The following is a 19,533-nucleotide window of genomic DNA, read 5'->3' as shown; positions in this document are numbered from 1 at the left end:
AAAAACAGATCTTTGGCAAATGCTTCTGTTACAGCAGGATAATCTACACATATTTAAGGGGCCATATTATCCTATTTTTCAGCTTCATATCAGTATACTGTCCCTCTACTGTTACATGTCTCCATGCTTTAATGTTCAAAAAGCTCTTTATTTTTCTCATATTGCCTGTGATACAGCACCTCTTTTCCCCCTCTGTCTAAAACCAGAGCCCAGTCTGCTCTGATTGGTTAGCTGGCCAGCTCTGTTGGGATTGGCCAACCTTAGAGATGCCCCGCCCATTAGCCCATCATGTACAATGTGTTGAAGCATTAGCCAATAGCAGCACAAGTGTAACATAGTGATGTCACTATGTTCAGGAAGTAATCAAAGGAGTCCAATGAAAGCGTGTTGTAGGCGGGGGGGGGGGGGGGATTTTAGCTTTTGCAGACCGTTTATATGCACAGAAACCTATATAACACACTACAGGAAAGGGTAATCCCAAAAAGCAGTTCACTTCGAGACAAGGAACAGGGAGATCTAGCATAAGAGTCAATTGTTGCTTTGTAATTAAATTAAATTTGTAAAATGTTCCCATAACCTACGCATTTTTATCTGCTACAAGCTGTCAATGGCCACACAACATAAAAGTAACTCTTTTTTTTTTTACCATACAGGATATTTTAGGTGAGCAAAAATAGTTTTCTAAGGCATCTGTGTTTTATAGGAAGGCTGATTAAAGTTCAAAATAGTTTCGTTTCTACATACATTTTAGCACATTACAATTGCTTTTAAATATTCCTTTTGTATAAGACATTTTAAAAAACCCTTTTTGAGTGCAGGGAATGGCAACATCAGATAAAGTAAATGAGGCAAATGTAACACAATCACTAATTACGAATGAGTGGAGTTTGTCTCTCGGCCCTGAAGATCAAACTCAGCCTCTCCTCTCTCTGGATATTGTTGTTTCATGACATATCAGAATAAAATTGCAATTTAATAGAGGACTCCTAAATTGTCTCTTGGTTGGTTGATTAGAGATTGTCGCCACGGATCAATTACCGTGTAACTTTTGATTGTGTGCATCTCTCTCTGTGTGAATGTGTGTGTGTGCGACTTTGTGTACTAGAGTCAGTCCATGAGATAGGATATGACTAATGAACTGTCACTTTCACAACACACACACAAACACACACACACACACACACACACACACACACACACACACACACACACACACACACACACACACACACACACACACACACACACACACACACACACACACACACACACACACACACACACACACACACACACACACACACACACACACACACACACACACTTCAATCTATTAGTAAAATGTCATCAGGCTGCAGCGCATTCAAAGTCAAGTGAAGACAGTCATTTGTCATATTTGGAGGTTTAATCACACCTTTCTGTAGCGTCTCTGTGCCGCAAGTTTGAAGGTCGCTGTGTCACTATGTTGGATGTAAATGCAGTTGATGGCCTTATCTCAGCTCCATGGTCACATGTCTTCATATAATAGACTGCCGGGTGATACTGTTGCTGATTGGCTATTAGTGAACTTTAACCATTGAAAATAAGTTTTCTGCTTGAACAAAAGGATTGCAAGTGCCTTACAAACAGTAAAAGTTGAGAAGTAGGGTTGGCTATCGATTGAATTTTAACAAGTAGCTTTCGATAAAAGCAACAGCTTAATGACATTAAAAATGTATGAACACTGACCTTGCGTTATGTAATGCAGACAATGTGTAGGCCCACACAGCTCAGTGTTTAGAGCCGGCTTACTGGGGCTCCGCTGTAGGGTTAGGGTTAGGGTTAGGGTTAGGGTTAGGGTTAGGGTCAGTTTTTCTAACATGGTCGGACAACAGGTCGTACAAACTATTTTATTTACATCTGTGGCTAAGGGGTAGAATGTGCATCTACCGATTGAGATGTAATTGGTTTGATTCCCAGCCAGTGCAGTGTATGTAATGTCCAAGGGTGCTCGGGCAAGATAATTAACCCAAAATAACTCCGAGAGGCTATATGTCTATGGTATAAAAAAGTTTAAAAGTCACTTTAGATAAAAGCATCAGTATATTTATCGGACCATTTAGTTGCTGTTATGTCTCGTCAAATCTGTTAGTTATGTTTATTTATTATGTCTGTCATTTCATGTTTAATCTACTATTTATGTCATACCAAGTGAGGTGTTCATGTATTCACGTCATGTTATGTCTAGTCAAGCCCCTGTGTTTCATGTTGTGTCTCGTTTTCCGTTTCCTGTTTTATTTTGTACTTACCTTGTTTCTCATTGCAGGCCCTGTTACTTTCTGTCTTTGTGTGTTTTCCCACCATTGTCAGCGTCTGCCCCGCCCCTGATTGTTGTCACCTGTTGCCCTCGTGTTTCTGCCTCCCCTCCCCAGCTGTGGCTTGTCGTGATTAGTGTCTTTGTATTTAGTCCTGCTTTCCCTTGTGTTCTCTGTCGTGTTTCATGTATCAAGTCAAGCGTTTTTCATGTCTTGGATTTCCCTATCGTCTTCATGTGTTCAAGTCAAGTGTTTTTCATGCCCTGGATTTTTCCTAACTTCGTATTTTTGTAATACAGCTTTTGGAATAAAGCTCGCCTTTCGTTTGTACACATACCTGCCTCCCTTTGTTGCTGCACTTGGGTCCTATTTCCCCAAACCCTGACAGTTGCAGTGGACTCAGGTTTCCTGCTCCCTTTATGCAAGTCATCCCCTCTATCCCCTCCTTTCAACACAATTACTCGCCAATTAATGCTTTTCTGTCCAAAAAAAATATTTTAAAAACAATTTATAATAAGTTTTTGGCTGAAAAATATTAAACTTGTTTATGCGTTTTCAAATATGGAAGTAATGATCATTTCCCTTTACTACATGGCTTGGCTGAATACTCCATTCTGATTGGTCAAGTTGGAAGAAATATGATTATTTTAAAATCCTTTTTAATCAATATTGTGAGTGAAGTCATGTTAAATATAACTATCTTTAAAACACATTTTCAACATGAATCAGCCTTTTTTAAAGAAACAAATTGTCCTTTTGCATGCTCTGGATGGAAGCACCCTAACAAGATGACAATAACGTTGAACAGGGAGTGTTTTTCTGTCAGTTACCAATGAGAAACACCTATACCATATACTGTATGCGTTATATTTACACTCACTGAGACAGCAAACATAAGAGCTGTGAAAACACTGAGGGTGTCTGTAAAACTGTACGTACATGCCTGTGAATATCAGCAACAAAGAAATCTGTCACTGACAGCGGAAGCCAAAACAGCTAGAGCACAAGGCTGGCCTGGATCACACACACACACACACACACACACACACACACACACACACACACACACACACACACACACACACACACACACACACACACACACACACACACACACACACACACACACACACAGGTTTCCAATTTAGTTGTTGACTCTATAACCTACAAACAATCCAGACTTACACAAACCCATTTGAACCGCTAGCCTCGATCTTTTGCATCATTTTCCCTCACACGCAAACAAATCTCACCATACACATGCTTTCCATCCCTCTCTTCTCTCTCTTCTTAGCATACTCCAAACACACACTCACAAACACACACACCCTCACCAGGACAGATGGCCATGCTATGTGCTCTCGCTCAGCAGATGCACAGGGGCATTAATCATGGGAAAAGATTCAGAGGGTTTAACTCTTTCTACAGTTGTGATGCTTCCTGTGAAGATCAGGGATTAACTCTTCTGTTGAAGAACATCGACAGTGCGACCTTTCCTAAATGTTACAGATGCAGACATGATACGGGAGGAATTGGCTATTTGGCTGCTTTAAAAACCAATAAAACATTTGATATTTGGAAAAAAAAACTCAGATGACAATACTTGGTGAGGAGAAAAGCAGATAACAAAATCTTAGCTGGTTTATAACATAATGGTATAAAATATTAGCTCAGAATTTGCATTATATTACTACCAACAATAACCAAAACATAATATGTATTTTTTTTACTGTTTTCACTTGCATTTTTCCGATATAATTTGAGTTTAGGGTAACTTTACATCCGCCAGTCACAACAGAAGATACATGCCTAACAATGCTCACTGTGTCTGTTAAATAAACCGATAAGAACATACAAAAAACAATTCTGCTGATTTACAGACGTCTCTTTCCCAATGTAAATCAACGGGGACAAATATTGTTGGGCCCAATGACACAACGGAACGACACCGCAGTTGTAGTACCACCGCTTGGCCACTACAGCTATTTGTTTCAATCTCCGACGTACTTCCTGGGGGCTTGGTATGCACACACAATAATGGGACCCTGAACTGTTCCAATTCAGAAATTCTCTGTGGGATCAGGGTTTTTTCTAGAAAAATATAGTATGAGGGCACTAACGTTACTTCCACACAAAATTACAGCCCCGCCCACTTTCCGGTGAAAATACCGCATTAGAGCAAAGCGGAAAATAAGAGTTTATTTATGTTTGAAAGCTGCTGAGTCATATATTGCACCTCAAACAACAAATAAATCCAGAGTTACTGTTTCTTTACTTCAAAAAAGGAGAGTATGTGGAGATCGTATTGAAACGCAGGAGACGTTCATTAAAGTTGAGCACACGAAAGCGTGTCTCGTTTAATCACACAGTCAAAGTTATAACAAAACAAGATGGCGCTGTCCTGTAAACCAACAAGCATGGGGCTCCACGTCATCGTAAACACAGATTAATTAAAGGGACCACGATCCCTTTTTACAGTTGTACTTTTAAGCATAAACCAACGGTCATACTTACAGGCATGAAACAACAGTGTGTAGAACCACACTTAAGAAGGAGGTGAATTATGTATATTAGAGTCACTACAAGTAAAAGAAACGATCAGAAATCTCAGTTTCAGGGTAAGCCTGCTTGCTGTCTGCCACTCGTCCACCGGCAGACCAACCCCTATTTATTGTCCGTAAAAACAAATCTGTCTGACGCTCTCTTTGACACCATCTTCATATTTCTGGACTCATTATACAGATTTTGACAGACAGAAATATTGTTTTCTGGCATCACTTTAAAATGTTACGGGTAAAATCTGCATTCTGCTATGAGGGCACACGCCCACAGGAAGAGGGAGCAGAGACCCTGTTACCCCGTTTAGACAAAACCCTGGGAGGGGTAAACTACCACAAACAAAAAAGATTATAAAAGAAAACTACATCATTGTTTAAGGACGGCAACTCACGACTGTTGGTTAATCTTCATTGTGTCCTAGAACATCTCAACTCTGCATTTCCATAATATTTTGTACAGATCGTCATGGTGGTCAGAGCATGAAACATTTGTTAACTCCCCTACAGCAGGTCGTTACTGTTCCATTACTCTGTATTGGGAACAAATATCTCCTAAGCTTATATCATCACAATAGATCAGCTTTGATCTATTTGTTTTTGTGCTCATTAGAATACGTTAGCATGCTAACAGACTAAACTCATAGTGTTGTAGACCTCCAATTAGGTCCAGCTCCAAAATCACTCAATGCTACATTTCCAATAACTCAACTCAATAGCATCTTTTATTAGACCCTTAGAAAATATCCAAATGCTTCTAACTATATCTATATATACACTGCCCAGCCAAAAAAAGGTCACAAGCCTGTGGGGGGCAGTGCTATGATCTGGGGTTGCTGCAGTTGGTCTGGTCTAGGTTCAGCAACGTGCCCAAAGAATGAGGTCAGCTGACTACCTGAATATACTGAAGGACCAGGTTATTCCATCAATGGAGTTTTTCTTCCCTGATGGCACGGGCATGTTCCAAGATGACAATACCAGGATCCATCGGGCTCAAACTGTGAAAGAGTGGTTCAGGGAGCATGAGATATCCTTTTCACACATGGATCGGCCCCCACAGAGTCCAGACCTGAACCTGATTGAGAATCTTTGGGATGTGCTGGAGAAGACTTTGCACAGTGGTCCGAATCTCCTGTCATCAAAACAAGATCTTGGCGAAAAATTAATGCAAGACAGATATAAATGATTGGACATTGCAGAAGCTTGTGGAAACGATGCCACAGCGAATGCGTGCCGTAATCAAAGCTAAAGGCGGTCCAACGAATATTAGAGAGTGTGACTGTTTTTTTGGCCAGGCAGTGTAGCTTCCTGTGATATAGCTGATCACTGCAGGAGGAATTGAATCATGAAAAACAACATTATTCCCAATCAATAAATGACAGAAAGCAAAACCAACAGTTCTTAAACCATCCTAATCTGTCATTTAGAATCACTGGGATGCCATAAAAGAATTGAAACGTTAAAGATTTCTTAAATGAGGAAGACAAATCCTGCTTGAAACATAGCACACCCCACAGTGTAGTTCCAGTTAAGCCTTCAAGTAAACAACATGGATTGTGGATTTGATGCATGACTGGATTAAGGCCCCCCGGAGACCGAAAGCGAACACAGCAGTACCTGAAGCCATTTTTGACATGCATCTAAGGGGAGCTGAAAGGTGCTAAGAGTTTTAAAAGTGTTAAGTTGCAGATCAGTCTCTGATCCAAGCAGAGAGCTAAACACATTACATCATTACCCATTTTATAAAAGGTTCACAAGTCTTTTAAATAAAACAGAAAGCTGGTGCTAAAGCTGGTGCAAAGTATGGCCTACCAAATGGCCAGAAAAACACAGTGGGACGTACCCCAGTTAGCTTGAATGAAGCCAGTGCAAACCCAAGCTTGGACAGTCATTTACTAGACCTCCTTCTCCGGATTAGTAAACATTTGTTCAAACTGGAAAAGTTAATTTTTCGTGCAGTTAGGTTACATATAACTGAAATATTTCAGCGAGAAATTGGCATTAACGTACTGACGTTGAATCAGAAAAAAAAAACATCAGTCGCTGGTCGTGTCAATGGCACCCAGAGCTCTACGGCAACTCATATTTGTAATTAGTGTGCGAAACTAGTTTGAATGAGAGATGGGAGTGGCTCAGCCAGACGCCAGACAGCTCATCAGATTCAGGTGGTAAGTCACTTAACAAAAGCATGCTGGTAGCCTGGTTCTGGTCTCTTGCAGTAGGTTGGGTCCTGAGAGGGGGAACCTTATTTGTTTCCACAACTCAACCTCTCCCTCATTTTAAACCTGAGTGTTTGTAGTAGGGAAAACTTTTTAGGCTCAACTTACATTACCTCGATAACCCTGGCCTTTAATGTACATAGAGAGGGATTACATTTACTATATTTTGAACAAATGTTTTAAATTCTTGGAAAATATAATACACATGCTAATTGCATTTCAACAACTCAGCTTTTTCTTTGGTGAGATGAAAGTCATTTCAAATATACTTAGTTTCAATCACACATCATTTTTCTTTTTGAATAGAAATCATTTCTTTTTTATTTGATCACGAAAGCCATTGCAACGTGCCAACTCTAGGCAAGTGTTCTATATAACAGCTCTGGCACAGTGTTTCAATAATCCAGATATTTCATTAGCCCAGCGACCTACATTCCCTGGTTGTTGGGATTAGCAGAGTATGAGCTTCTGCTGCCACTCATCTGATCTCATACCTCGACTGAACCACAGAGGGCCTCAACAAATGGTTGATACTGTTCCTGTGGTGAGTAAATGGAACTCACCCTGTAGCACTTCTAGCGGTAATCACATCGAGAATCTCTCAGTAATTGAATATGTAACAATTTTAGTGCCCATGCTATTAGTCAGATTTCAATTTCCGTGGCCTGGTTTCATCCTTAGTTTACTGAAAACAACTGCAAATCTACAAAATACACTTAGCATACACAAATTGACTAATTGCTAGATGTTATCCTAATGTGAAGTCTTTGAGCTAACAGGGGCTTGAAAGCTTTGGATCAAATGTCCCGGCTCGCTAAAATGTAAAAGCTAAGTGGAAGAGTGGCATGGCTTTAAAAGGTAAAGTGGATGCTTTCCATTATTGTTGTTTTACTAGGAGTGTAGTCATCCCTCCATATTTCTACTCCTGCCTAAAACCGTTTAAACACTTGATGTAATAACCATGTTTACAATGAAATAGATTCAAATGTATGTAAATGTAACGGACACTCTTAACTCCATATTAACATAAACTTACATATCATGAAAAGTGAAGCTCACAGTTATATAAACATGCCTGCGAAATTACCCTGATGACATCACTAGTTGTACATTTTAATTAGATTTTTATTTGATCTGTTTTGGGATTTTTTACTTGAACATATGTTTCATAAAAAAAATGTTTTGTAATATATTTAATTAGATTTTTTAGTAAAAATCATATTGAGTTGAATTACGTGAACTATAGGATCAAATGTGTGTAGGAGTTTGATCCATGTTAGCAGAAACAAGCCTGTTCCGCTTTTTTTTTTCAAAATGTGTCTCTAGAGCTTTTTGGAAGTTCATTACTTCCTTGATGGTGTACTCCTTATAAAAAGGGTGGTGGGGAAAATGGGAGATGTGATTAAGAAAACAAGAAATGTTTCAAAGAATCAGAAAAAGAGGGTGGGCAAATGGAAATGTGATACAGAAAAAGCGAATGTGGTTATGACAAACAAAAATGTGGTGGATAAATACTGGAAGTATGGAGGAAAAATGGGAAATGTGCAGATAAGAATGGGAAATGAAAATTGAAATTTGGTGGATAAAACATTACAAGACAAATGGCAGAACTGTTTTCAGTTATAATAAATCAAAAGCATAAATTAATCATTTCTGCACACCCATTTATACCATCTGGGCTCAACATCAAGACAATAGTAAACTGTTTAACATGTATTTTTACATCTTATTTAGGAAAATACAGTATATGTTTATGTTCAATTTGTTAGAAATGTATATTTTGGGCATATCTGAAAACCCTTTCAGGGCTTCATAACACGCTAAAACCTCAGATGCCGACATGTTCTGGAAATTAATTGTGTCCTCTGCGGTGGAGGTATTAAAAAATAGAGCTTGAGGCAGTTGGCATTAAAAATCTTCATGTGTCATGGAACACCTACAGTTGCTATCCTCTAAAACCCATAGCAAACCATAAGCCTATTTTAGGAGTACAATGATTTGGATTTTGGAAAGCTCTTAAAGGCACAGTATTTAATTTCAGCCACAAGGGCCCCCAGTGAAAACTGAAACAAAATTGGACTTTGATTACTTTGTGTAGCAGTATGGGATGGTCGTTGCTTTCTTCATTGCTAAATAACCACCATGTCGATGAAAATCCACCTATGTGCATCACTTTTTACTCTCCCTGATTCAGTTTTGTTTTGAGCTTTTTTTTTTACAGTGTATGCAGCACTAAACCCTTGCATGTTTCATCAGGTCGGTGAAGATGATTCTTCATTTGAATGTGTTCTGTTCTGTTATTTTATTAGCATGGTTTTTGAATCTTCAGCATGTTTCTCCTCATGAAGATGTTTTGGTCCGTTGTAACGTAATATCACCCTTCGGCCATCGGACTCTTTGGTCAAAAGAGTCATACTAAAAATAACTGTATTGTCTAGTGAACATTGTTGTGACTTTATAACGTTACAATAAGCTTTAGATTGAAGGCCAGCGCGAGAAACGCAATCAAAGTTTTTTTTTTTCAAAGTTTCACACTTTCATAGTAGATCATCATCATAGTAAGCTGGAATCAAATTGAAATATCATATCAATAAATTATGCCTGGCTAACTGGGTTTCAAAGTAGTAAATAAGGATAAAATGATAGCTCAAGTGGGCAATACAATCAGTAGAGTGGCTGGCAAACCTCCTTTCCTAACCATCCGACATATCATCTTGCAATTCCTGTTTCCCCAGAAGATAGAGTAATGTTTTATAGACACTTTAATATGTTAATGGTGCATTTAGTTCCTCTAAAGGGAACATTTCTAGCAAAGTCTTAATATTTTTCCTTGCCAAGATCAAAGCCACCTACCATGATCAGAATTGTGATCATGTTTCTTAATAGTCAGAGAAAGAGATATCATTATGGAAAAATGTGTTCTACATTGGAAGTCTAGCTCATTTTCAGGAGAGATAATTAAATACTGTAAAACTGAAAAGCATTACTTTAATGAAAATATAACAGTGAACTGATATCAGGGGGGAAAGTGCAAACTGAAGCTGTAGATGTTCTTTATTGTTTAGGCACAAAAGGTATTCCATAATGACTAATTTACGTTTTAAATTGTGGGAAAATCCCTCCTCCATTTACTTTCAGACTGGAGGTATTGTATACAGTATATTGTGATGTTTAACACAGTATTATAAAGTTTTATCTGACTTTTGTTTTTATCCAAATACATTTTAAATCCAAAGAAAATAATCTTTCTCTGACTTGTTCTGTAAGGTTCTACTGACAAAGGACAAATCAGTGCTGGAATTTAGAAAGATAAATAATACAATGTCCCCAAACTGTTCTGTGAAACTAAAGAAGCTGCAACAAAATGATTATTGCTAAGCTAGCTTTCTACTGTACCGTTAATGTAAAAACTCATGCTGCTATTTGATAGAAACAATTAACATTAGTATGAGTAACTGAAGTCATTATGACTGCAACTGGTTATTAGTAAGTTACCATTGCTGTGTCTCAATCCAGTTTATGCCACTAGTATGTGAACATTTTGACTGTGTTGCATGTTTCAAATCACACACAGCTGCTGTGTCCTTACCAGAATGGGAGGATCACCACTGTTACCTAGCTAGCTAGCCAGCAACTATCCTTCGCGGTAGGCAAATCCTTATAGACTGCTAAATTGAACTAAAATGATTTACATTACATCTTATCTACAACACTGTACTGGTATGTTACTTAAATTCTGAAGACAAACAAACATGTGTAACGTTTATTTGAATAGTGATGTGTTTAACAGATGAAGACTCAACCGCGGCTAGTTTTCGTAATGTAGCCAAGATGGCGGTAAGACAGGTTACTACGCAGATAGTTGCTGCCCTGCTGCTAATGGGTTTATAGCTGCCAGTGATAATATCCAGAGCTCAGACATGGACATTCATGACCTCCGCTGGTTCAGGGCAAATTAAGAACAGCAGGAAGAGGACAGCAGCAAACATGAATAAAAACGTAGCTAATAGTAACTTATAAGTAGAGAAGTGATGTTTGAATTGTAATATCTTATCAACTACATCTCTATCTCTATCTATCATTAATAATCACAATCAGTAATAAACTGGTAAATGTAGCTGAATCGCGTCTACAGATTCCTCAAAAAGTCAAATTTTCTCTCTCTCAATTACTCCCTGCTCTGCCTTATCAGCCTTAGCCTTAGCTTCCTGCTCTGCCTTATCAGACGAAAGTTTATAATTCATGGAAGAGAATACATTTTGAGCATGAAAGGTTAGACCCAAATTGTGTTAACAGTTTGATTGGATATGGGAATTTAATGATTAAAAAGAAGGCTTGTTATGTAACTGTCTGATATCTAAGAAGGGGCAACAGTTGACCTCATTGTATCTTAAAATGTCAAATAACTGGAATACACTGCTAAACACTGAAATGAATCCAGGAAGCAATATGCAACATCACCAAAAGGTGTTTAACGTTGATTCAGAGTTCTTTACAGGGGATGTTCTCTGTAAAGATTAACTCTGATTGCTGTGTAAAGGGCTAAAAAAGTAATGCCTCCTGAGCCTACTGAGTCAAATGCAGCTGGGAATTTTAAAGCCTTCGGATATGGATGAAAAGCTCATAGTCTCTGTCAGACAGAAGTTTTTCAGGGTTTTGATTTAGAGAAAATGTCCTGTTCTGATCTCACCAGTGATAAATTAAAGCCAGTCCCTGTCAGAGAAGGACAGTCGTGCTTGTATCAGAATGTTTGATTAGTTCTGTCTCAAACTTCCGTCTGAAATTCATCGGCCATGTCAGCTTAACTTCGAGGTTCCAACCCCGGAGGATTCAGAAGCGCATTTCATCAAAAGACAGATGTCAGGTCATCTAAGTGGTACCTTGCGTCCTCCAGTGTTGAGCCTCAGAGGGGTCAGGTAGGGATCAAAGATCATGTGGCTGGTCTCGATGTCGATAGGCGACTGTCTCTTCCCTATGGCGCACAGGTTCCAGGCTGAGTGCACCAGACCCCAGAAGGATGGGACTGAGGAGAAAAAGAAGAAAAATAGATATTAACATTAATGTGTGAGTATGTGCTTTAGTGCTCTAGTTAAAGCCACAAAAGTAGAGAGAAAGTTAGCAGAATGGCTTCATTATCATCAGAAATGTTGAGTATAGTAAGACTTTTACATAGGACTTCATTAAAATCTGACAAAAAAGTATCTTCTGCAAGTTTAACTAAGGTAAAGACACTGACTTTATTTAAATCTGTCCAACGGTTCTCACACTCTTCATTGATTGTTTTTTGAACGAAAAATGTCTACTTGTGAGCCTCATCACAGGTTCTGGCACAGGTCTGGAATTTTGTCATTAAGGTAAACAATTTTCACTTCATCTGGATTTTTCTTGGTACCCCATGTGAGTGCCATATGCCCAGTTTGAGCAACAATGAATAATAATTATTCTCATAACTATCACAGCAGGGCGGTCTGAATGCATTTCAGGTTACAGATTAAACCAAAAAGGTCCTCCTTATCACAATGCAGGTAGATTCAAAAGTGTACTCCTAGCAGTATAAAGTTGAAGAAGTAGGACCAGAAATATAATATTTTCTTTAGTCCATGCATGTTTCTGATTCCTCAAACCTGCCACCTTTATTACCCATAATGCAACCACTGGCAGTTCAGTTCGAAAATGAGTTTTGCTTGTAGTGTCATTCTTTCTCAATAGTGACTTTCAAAGCCAGTGCTTCTAGCTACATTGATTTGAAAAGAGTTGTCAACTTTGGAATGGGTTATTGTTATTATTGATTAGCAGGGGAACTTTAAGTCAAACTATGATGGCTGTGTTATTAAAGGTCCCTTATTGTAGCCGTTTTTACTGATCATAATTCCATTGTTGAGGTGTACTAGAATAGATTTACATTGTCAATGTTCCAAAATCACATTGGTTTTCTCATACAGCATTCCTGTATAGTATCTCTAGTCAGTCTCTGACCCCCCCCCCCCCCCCCTCCCTATGAGCCCAGTGTTATCTGATTGGTCAGCTCGCCCACTCTGTTCTGATTGGTCAACAACCAGGAAGGCTTTCCCAGCCTTCCCGTTACAGCTGAGCATCAGTTTATGTGTTACAATGACGTAGGTACAGCCATATTTGAACTGGAGTCCGATCCTGAAAATGACACAGACCAACGTGATGGACCTGATCAACTGTCCCAGAGTAGACTGGAGCAGGCGGTTTCACAGTGGAAAGTTTGTGTATCGCTCTTACATTTCAGATGTAATGTTAGAACTGAAACAGTAGGAAGTAGGAACAGCCTCGTTCTTCAGTACTGCATGCTGTGCATATCAGCATCAACCTGTGCAAGGTTTCTGAAGCTGTCTTCCGTGAAATGCCGGGCACACAGTACAGTACTTCGAACCGTTGAAGGAACAGTATTAAAAATACATTTCAACCACTGACTTTTTCGTGGTACTGCCTTCGGTAAGGCAAACAGATGACGTTTCCCCTCACATTTCAGGGCACAGTACTTCCTTGATATTTCAGCCTTCCAACAGCAAATGGTCGGTTGGCAGAGGGTGTGCCTATTGGTCTATAGCTATGGGCGTGCCAACTTGCCGATTGGTCTCCAGATTTAGTGGCGTCAATAGCCCCGGAAGAAAAAAAGGGAAAAGAAAAATCTACAACGAGGCGTTGGAGGGCAGCATAGACACGTCTTTTCTGCTTTACAGTTTTAGTCGCTACAGTGTGTACTTTGAGGGTTTGTGACTTTGCAGACTGTTTACATGCAGAAAAAGCTACATAACACACAAAAGTACAGGTTATAACCAGAAAAGCGTAATAAGGGACCTTTAAATTGTGGTTATTACTGGTTATACTTCGTTGAATACTCTATTCTCACGGTCAATATGGACTTTAAATGTCAGTTATTTCTTAATATGGTCCTCGGATTTGTCCAAAGCAGATAACAGGGCCCTCTTACTGTGGGCGTGCGCCCTCAAACCAAAATGCAGATTTTCCCCGTAAAATGTTAAAGTGATGCCAGAAAACAATATTTCTGTTAGTGAACAACTGTATAATGAGTCCAGAAATATGAAAATCATGTCAAATAGAGCGTCAGACTGCAAAGACAGCTTTGTTTTTACGGAGAATAAATTGGGGATGGATGTCCGGTTGGTAAGTGGGCAGGCCGTAATTTTGACTGGAAGTGACGTTAGCGTCCTCATACTGTATTTTTCTAGAAAATCCCCTGTGGTCTGCTAAGGGTAGAATTCTGTTGCTCAGGACACTTTTATCACTGGATCATGTTCAGTTATATCAATCCACAAATAAATTCAACGTTGGCCAAAAGCTACCCGCATTAGTTTTCTGTTTATCCCTTCACCGGAAAACACCATGGAATACTTTTGAGTGTTCCTTTTCATATATTTATGTTTAGAGCACAAAACCTTCGATTCAAGATTAACGGTCCTCAATAAAGAAAAAAAAGAAAGAACAAGAAGGACAATAAAACAGCATGAGAGAATGAAAGAAGTTGAATGAAAAAGAGAACTGGACCACAGAGAAATCCCCGGAAGTAAACACTCACAAGTACAAGCTCTGGCAGTGTTTAAAGACTGGTTAAATGGGGAAAAAAAATGTGGACAGACATAACTTACAACGCTAGATCCCTATCGACACAGTTCAGCGGTTGCTACGAAGTAGAACAGACCATTTTGTCTTAATGGAAGCAATACAATCCTTTCTCAAATCATTATTGTGAGTTAAATCATTGATTTATTTTGTAAGTATTCGTGTAATAAGCAGGATAATGTGCTGGTAATTAAGGATGTGCAGGCTCCCGGCTCGCTGCACATTATCTCTTACTTAACAAGCGTTCTGAATCAGAGGGCTGTATGGAATCACTATGGTGGATTACACCACTAGTTTTAATCATATGTTACGTGGTTCCGAATGTTATAATATATGTGTCTACAAGCTGCTGATCTGTTTAGGATCATCGCTGCAGCTGATCCTTTCCCGAGATGGGGATTGGACGGGAATGTTGCACTGATAGATAAACCCAAAGCCACCAGATGTGGGCTGTTTGATTTCAAACAGTTACACATCAAAGCCTCTTGAGGCCCATGTGTGATTGTGATAGTGGGCAATGTAAATACGATTGACTTGAATCTTTTTACTGTGCAGAAGTCCAAACACAGAGCCTTAGATAAACTTACCAAAGCCACTGTAATTTTGACACACACGGATGAGAGGGTTTTTCACTAGCTAAACTGTGATAATGTTTGTCAGAGAGAGGCTTAATGACAATTCACAGTGTAAAACAGCTGTCATGGTAAAAAACTCATCAACTGTAGTTAATGTGCTCGGCTAAATGCAAAAGACGTTTAAATGATTGATGTGTGTGAGCTTCGAACACGTTTGATGGCTTTTTCAACGCATGTAACACCAGCTGCATGCTGTTTGCATATCACACCTGTACCAGGCCCGAGACACAAACCTTCACTTCCTGTTTGACTCGGTGCTCACATCCCTCCCTCTCACTTTCTCCCTCATCTCCATCTCCATCCTGCTCATTATCTCTCTCTGTATCCATCTCAGGCAGTACTCAGAGAAAGGGGTGAAGTGACAGATGTGGCAGCTCTGACCTGCCCAGAGTGCAATCCTGACCCCTGCTCGGCACACAGCCGCATGTCAACACACTCTTATATCACCCAACTGTGTGTGTGTGTGTGTGTGTGTGTGTGTGTGTGTGTGTGTGTGTGTGTGTGTGTGTGTGTGTGTGTGTGTGTGTGTGTGTGTGTCTGAGAGTCAGTGTGCAATTTGGGACTAAAAATGTCGAACCTGTATAAAAAATACTTCTATACGTGTGATTTTGTAGCTATACTGTTGGATGCAAATCAGTCATTAATAGATGAATTAGTTCTTGAGAGGGATTGTGTGTGAGGCCGTTGCACCTGGTGCATCATAATCTTCGTGAATGACTTGCCTTTTTTTTTCTTCATGTGATTTTCTTACGAAATCCATTTATGCATGCAGTGCACTTGTATCTTCGCCAATAACACCATAGCAGGGCAGTGATATTTTGTACAAGCTTTCTCTGTTCTTTCCCTTTGGGTGATGTAAGAAGAGGCAGGCTATGCCTCATAAGCAGCAGTTCTGCATTGAAACTGAACATTGGTTTTTGGTGTAAATGTAGATTTTTTAAATAGCTTTGAATTCATCACTGGGGCTGCACGATTTGGTGAAAAATTATAAATTTCAATATGGTTGACTGATATTGCAAATATGATTTATGATACTAGGAGTGATCACATTTCAATTTCAATCATTTCAACCACAGGGGGAATTAGGTTTCATGATAGTGTCACCATATTAGAATGAAATAAATACATATAATAGTCTATTTGTCAGCTCATAGAGTCCTATTGTGAACCGGGGAATGTTGAGTACCCCAATGTTTTATGGTAGAAATGTATAGAAGGGGTCCCCAGCACATAGGAACTGCCGGATGCTAACTTCAGATGTTGGGCAATTTGCATAATTAGCTTAAGTTTCATTAGTTAGCATTCATTAGCAAATGCAGGCAATAGCTAAAAAAACAAACGGCTAGGCCAATTTGGATAACTCCGGTGTGGTTTTAGGGGTTATTGAGGATTCTATTTCTGACATTTTCAGGATGAACATGGCAGTTTTACCCCTAAAGTTTTTACTCCAAGGGGGCTGATGTTTGATCCTGAAAAAACTTGAAATTGGTTCATCATCCTCAATAACCAGACCAAACTTTTTGTCGCCATACCAAATACTGCGCTTACTCTGAAGTAGATATTGCACTGGTCCATAGAGGGATCACAAAGAAATGTTATATAATTGTGTGCCCCATTTGTAGGGATTGTCAATATGCTGATTTTAGATGTGGGTCTGCCGCAACACTGAGATTTTTTTTCTCCAAAGCTCTAAATCAGCCATCAGTGGACGGTCCCACATTGTTATCTAGGACTAGTTTAAGATTGAATACTAATATTTCTCCATGTATCTCCCTCCATTATCCATAAACAATTCATTGCAGTCAAGGGGCTTTTAAAGCACATGTATCTAATGGGTCTTGGTCAGGTGTAAAGTGTTTTATGGGTTACAGGTACAAATTACATAAAGACCCACAGCTGCTAATCTCAGACAGAGGAAAAGCAGTAGTGCTTCACAACATTGATAATATTCAACCTAACCCTGGTCAAGTAGTGCAGAGAAGAGTGAGGAATACAAAGACAGCCGGAGAGACGGAGAGGAAGGAGGCAGAGGGAGAGAGAGAGGAGCAGGAAGCCCTGAGGACCCACTGTCCTTTTTAATATTAATAAATATGACTGGGTTCAAATGGTGGGGAACAGAGAAAGAGAGAAAAAGGCACAGAGAGGAGAAGGAGATAAAGAGTTGGAGAGGACAGCCTGAGGACCGTGATGTTTCTTTGAAGAAAACGCAGACTTTTAGGAGACCAAGTGATACGCTTAATTCTGTACTTCAGCACGGAGATTGATGAAGCTAAATGAAAAGTATTGTAGATATGTTTTACATTAAAATAGTGTTGAGGTTAAATAGTCTATAGTTTTATACATTTACATATTGTTGACTTATGTCATTGTCAGCAATTAACAATCAGAATCAGAACACTTTATTTATCCCAGGAGTAACTTAAAGGTCTCCTATTGTGCTATATTTGAACAATATATTGTAGGGCATTATCTATACAAAACTTGTCTGTGAAGTGTTTTGCTCAAAATACCAAACAGATCCCCCATTGTAGCATGACTCATCCCCCTCTATCTCAGCCCTGTTCCTGAAGTGCTGATTCTGTTACTGTAGCTTTAAATTTGAGCTGAGCTGAAGCTGGCCACGCCCCTTTGGAGCCTTATGATCTCTCCTCTGAAGAGAGAAGTTTCTAACGGAGATACTCAGCTAAACGCTGCTGTGATTAAAGCCCTTATTATGTTCCAAACCACATCCAGCATTATTTCTGAAACACTTCTCAGTGTTTACCACTAGAACAGAGACATTATATGTATTATATATACAACAACTCTAAGTCCCTCCTGCAGACATCCTGCTGAACACACACACACAGAGAGGTGCTGCGGAGGGGATTCAGCTCGCGACTGTATATGGGGGACGATAGGTTGGGAAGTCACGTGGGTGGGGCGTTGCCAGGAGTTCAATGTAAAGCCAGCCCACATTTCGGTTATGACGTCATAACCGAAGCAAATCTGGATCACCTCATCTGTACCCCTGTTTTTAGAGATGTGGGTAAGGAGGAGAAGAGAGAGGCTCGTATTTTCTGACACTTTGTGAGTCTCCTTACACACCGGGGACACATTTATGTGTCAAAGACATAAAAGTGCATTTTACATAATAGGGGAACTTTAAAAGGCTGAGTTTGTTTCTCCATTGTTACTCGTTCCCAATAAGCAGTCCGTACTGAAATTCCTGTTCCATCCAATGTAATAATTCAACAACAGATTGCTGCATCGATGACAGGACTGCATGGACCTGGATCGTATGACCTTGCTGTAATTGTTTGTTTTCAATTTCTTATCAAATTAGTCGACAAAAGGTAATCGAAACCGGTGGCATCTTGACCAAAATACCAATAAACCAGACTCATGTGATAATTGCCAGAAGTGATGACCAATTACAATTAAATGTGGTGTAGACAAAAAAAGATATGAATAGAAATAATAAGCAATGGCAAAATAAGAATTTTGGCTCCTACACCAAGGAAGATTCGATTTTGTGACAAAAAAAAAAATGATATGAAAGAATGTGCAATAAAAAGATTTAAAAAAATAAAAGAGACACAAAATACATTTGTGATCTGCTGCTACATTATGAACCATACAGAACTCTCAGGTCTTCTGGGACGGGTCAGCTTTCTGTCCCCAGACTTAGAACTAAACAAGGAGAAGCAGCGTTCAGTGATTATTCTCCAAATATCTGGAACAAACTCCCAGAACCCTGCAGGGCCGCTGCTACTCTTACTACTTTTAAATCCAGCTGAAGATTTTTCTTTTTGCCGCTGCTTTTAATTGAACTGTTCTGATCTCACACTGCACTGTGACTTTATTTTATATAATAGCTTGTTTACATTTTATTTTATTCTCTTCCTTGCTTAAAATGTCATTTTTAATGTGTTTCTGCTGCACTATTTCTTAATGTCTTTTGTTTTTGTAAAGCACTTTGAGTTGTTTTGTGCTGAAAGATGCTGTACAAATAAACTTGCCTTGATGTTGCAAATGGAGTCAAGTCAAATTTCAGACTTGCTCTGCCTCTGACAATAAATGATGATCATATAAACCCCTTTAAACTGTTAACATGTTATGGATAGTTAAATATGCACTATTTTACTTTAACTTAATTTTATATTGTATTATTTTATCACCTTTCCGAGAACCAGCACCTTATCGTGGTGGAGAGGTTTGTGTGCCCCGATGAACCTGG

General features: G+C 39.2%; 1 protein-coding gene across 1 annotated transcript in view; it reads right to left on the bottom strand.

Moving 5' to 3' along the window:
* Window positions 1–19,533, bottom strand: part of LOC134877470 (carbonic anhydrase-related protein 10-like) — a 97,991-nt gene that overhangs the window by 37,416 nt on the left and 41,042 nt on the right. Inside the window, exon 3 of the mRNA XM_063902975.1 lies at window positions 11,949–12,091. Coding sequence (XP_063759045.1) covers window positions 11,949–12,091 — 143 coding nt within the window. The remainder of the gene's footprint in view (window positions 1–11,948; window positions 12,092–19,533) is intronic.

Source organism: Eleginops maclovinus, chromosome 16, assembly GCF_036324505.1.
Source record: "Eleginops maclovinus isolate JMC-PN-2008 ecotype Puerto Natales chromosome 16, JC_Emac_rtc_rv5, whole genome shotgun sequence".
Classification (NCBI taxonomy): domain Eukaryota; kingdom Metazoa; phylum Chordata; class Actinopteri; order Perciformes; family Eleginopidae; genus Eleginops; species Eleginops maclovinus.
Note: the sequence above shows the minus strand (reverse complement) of the source record. Positions and strands in the feature narration are given on the sequence as shown.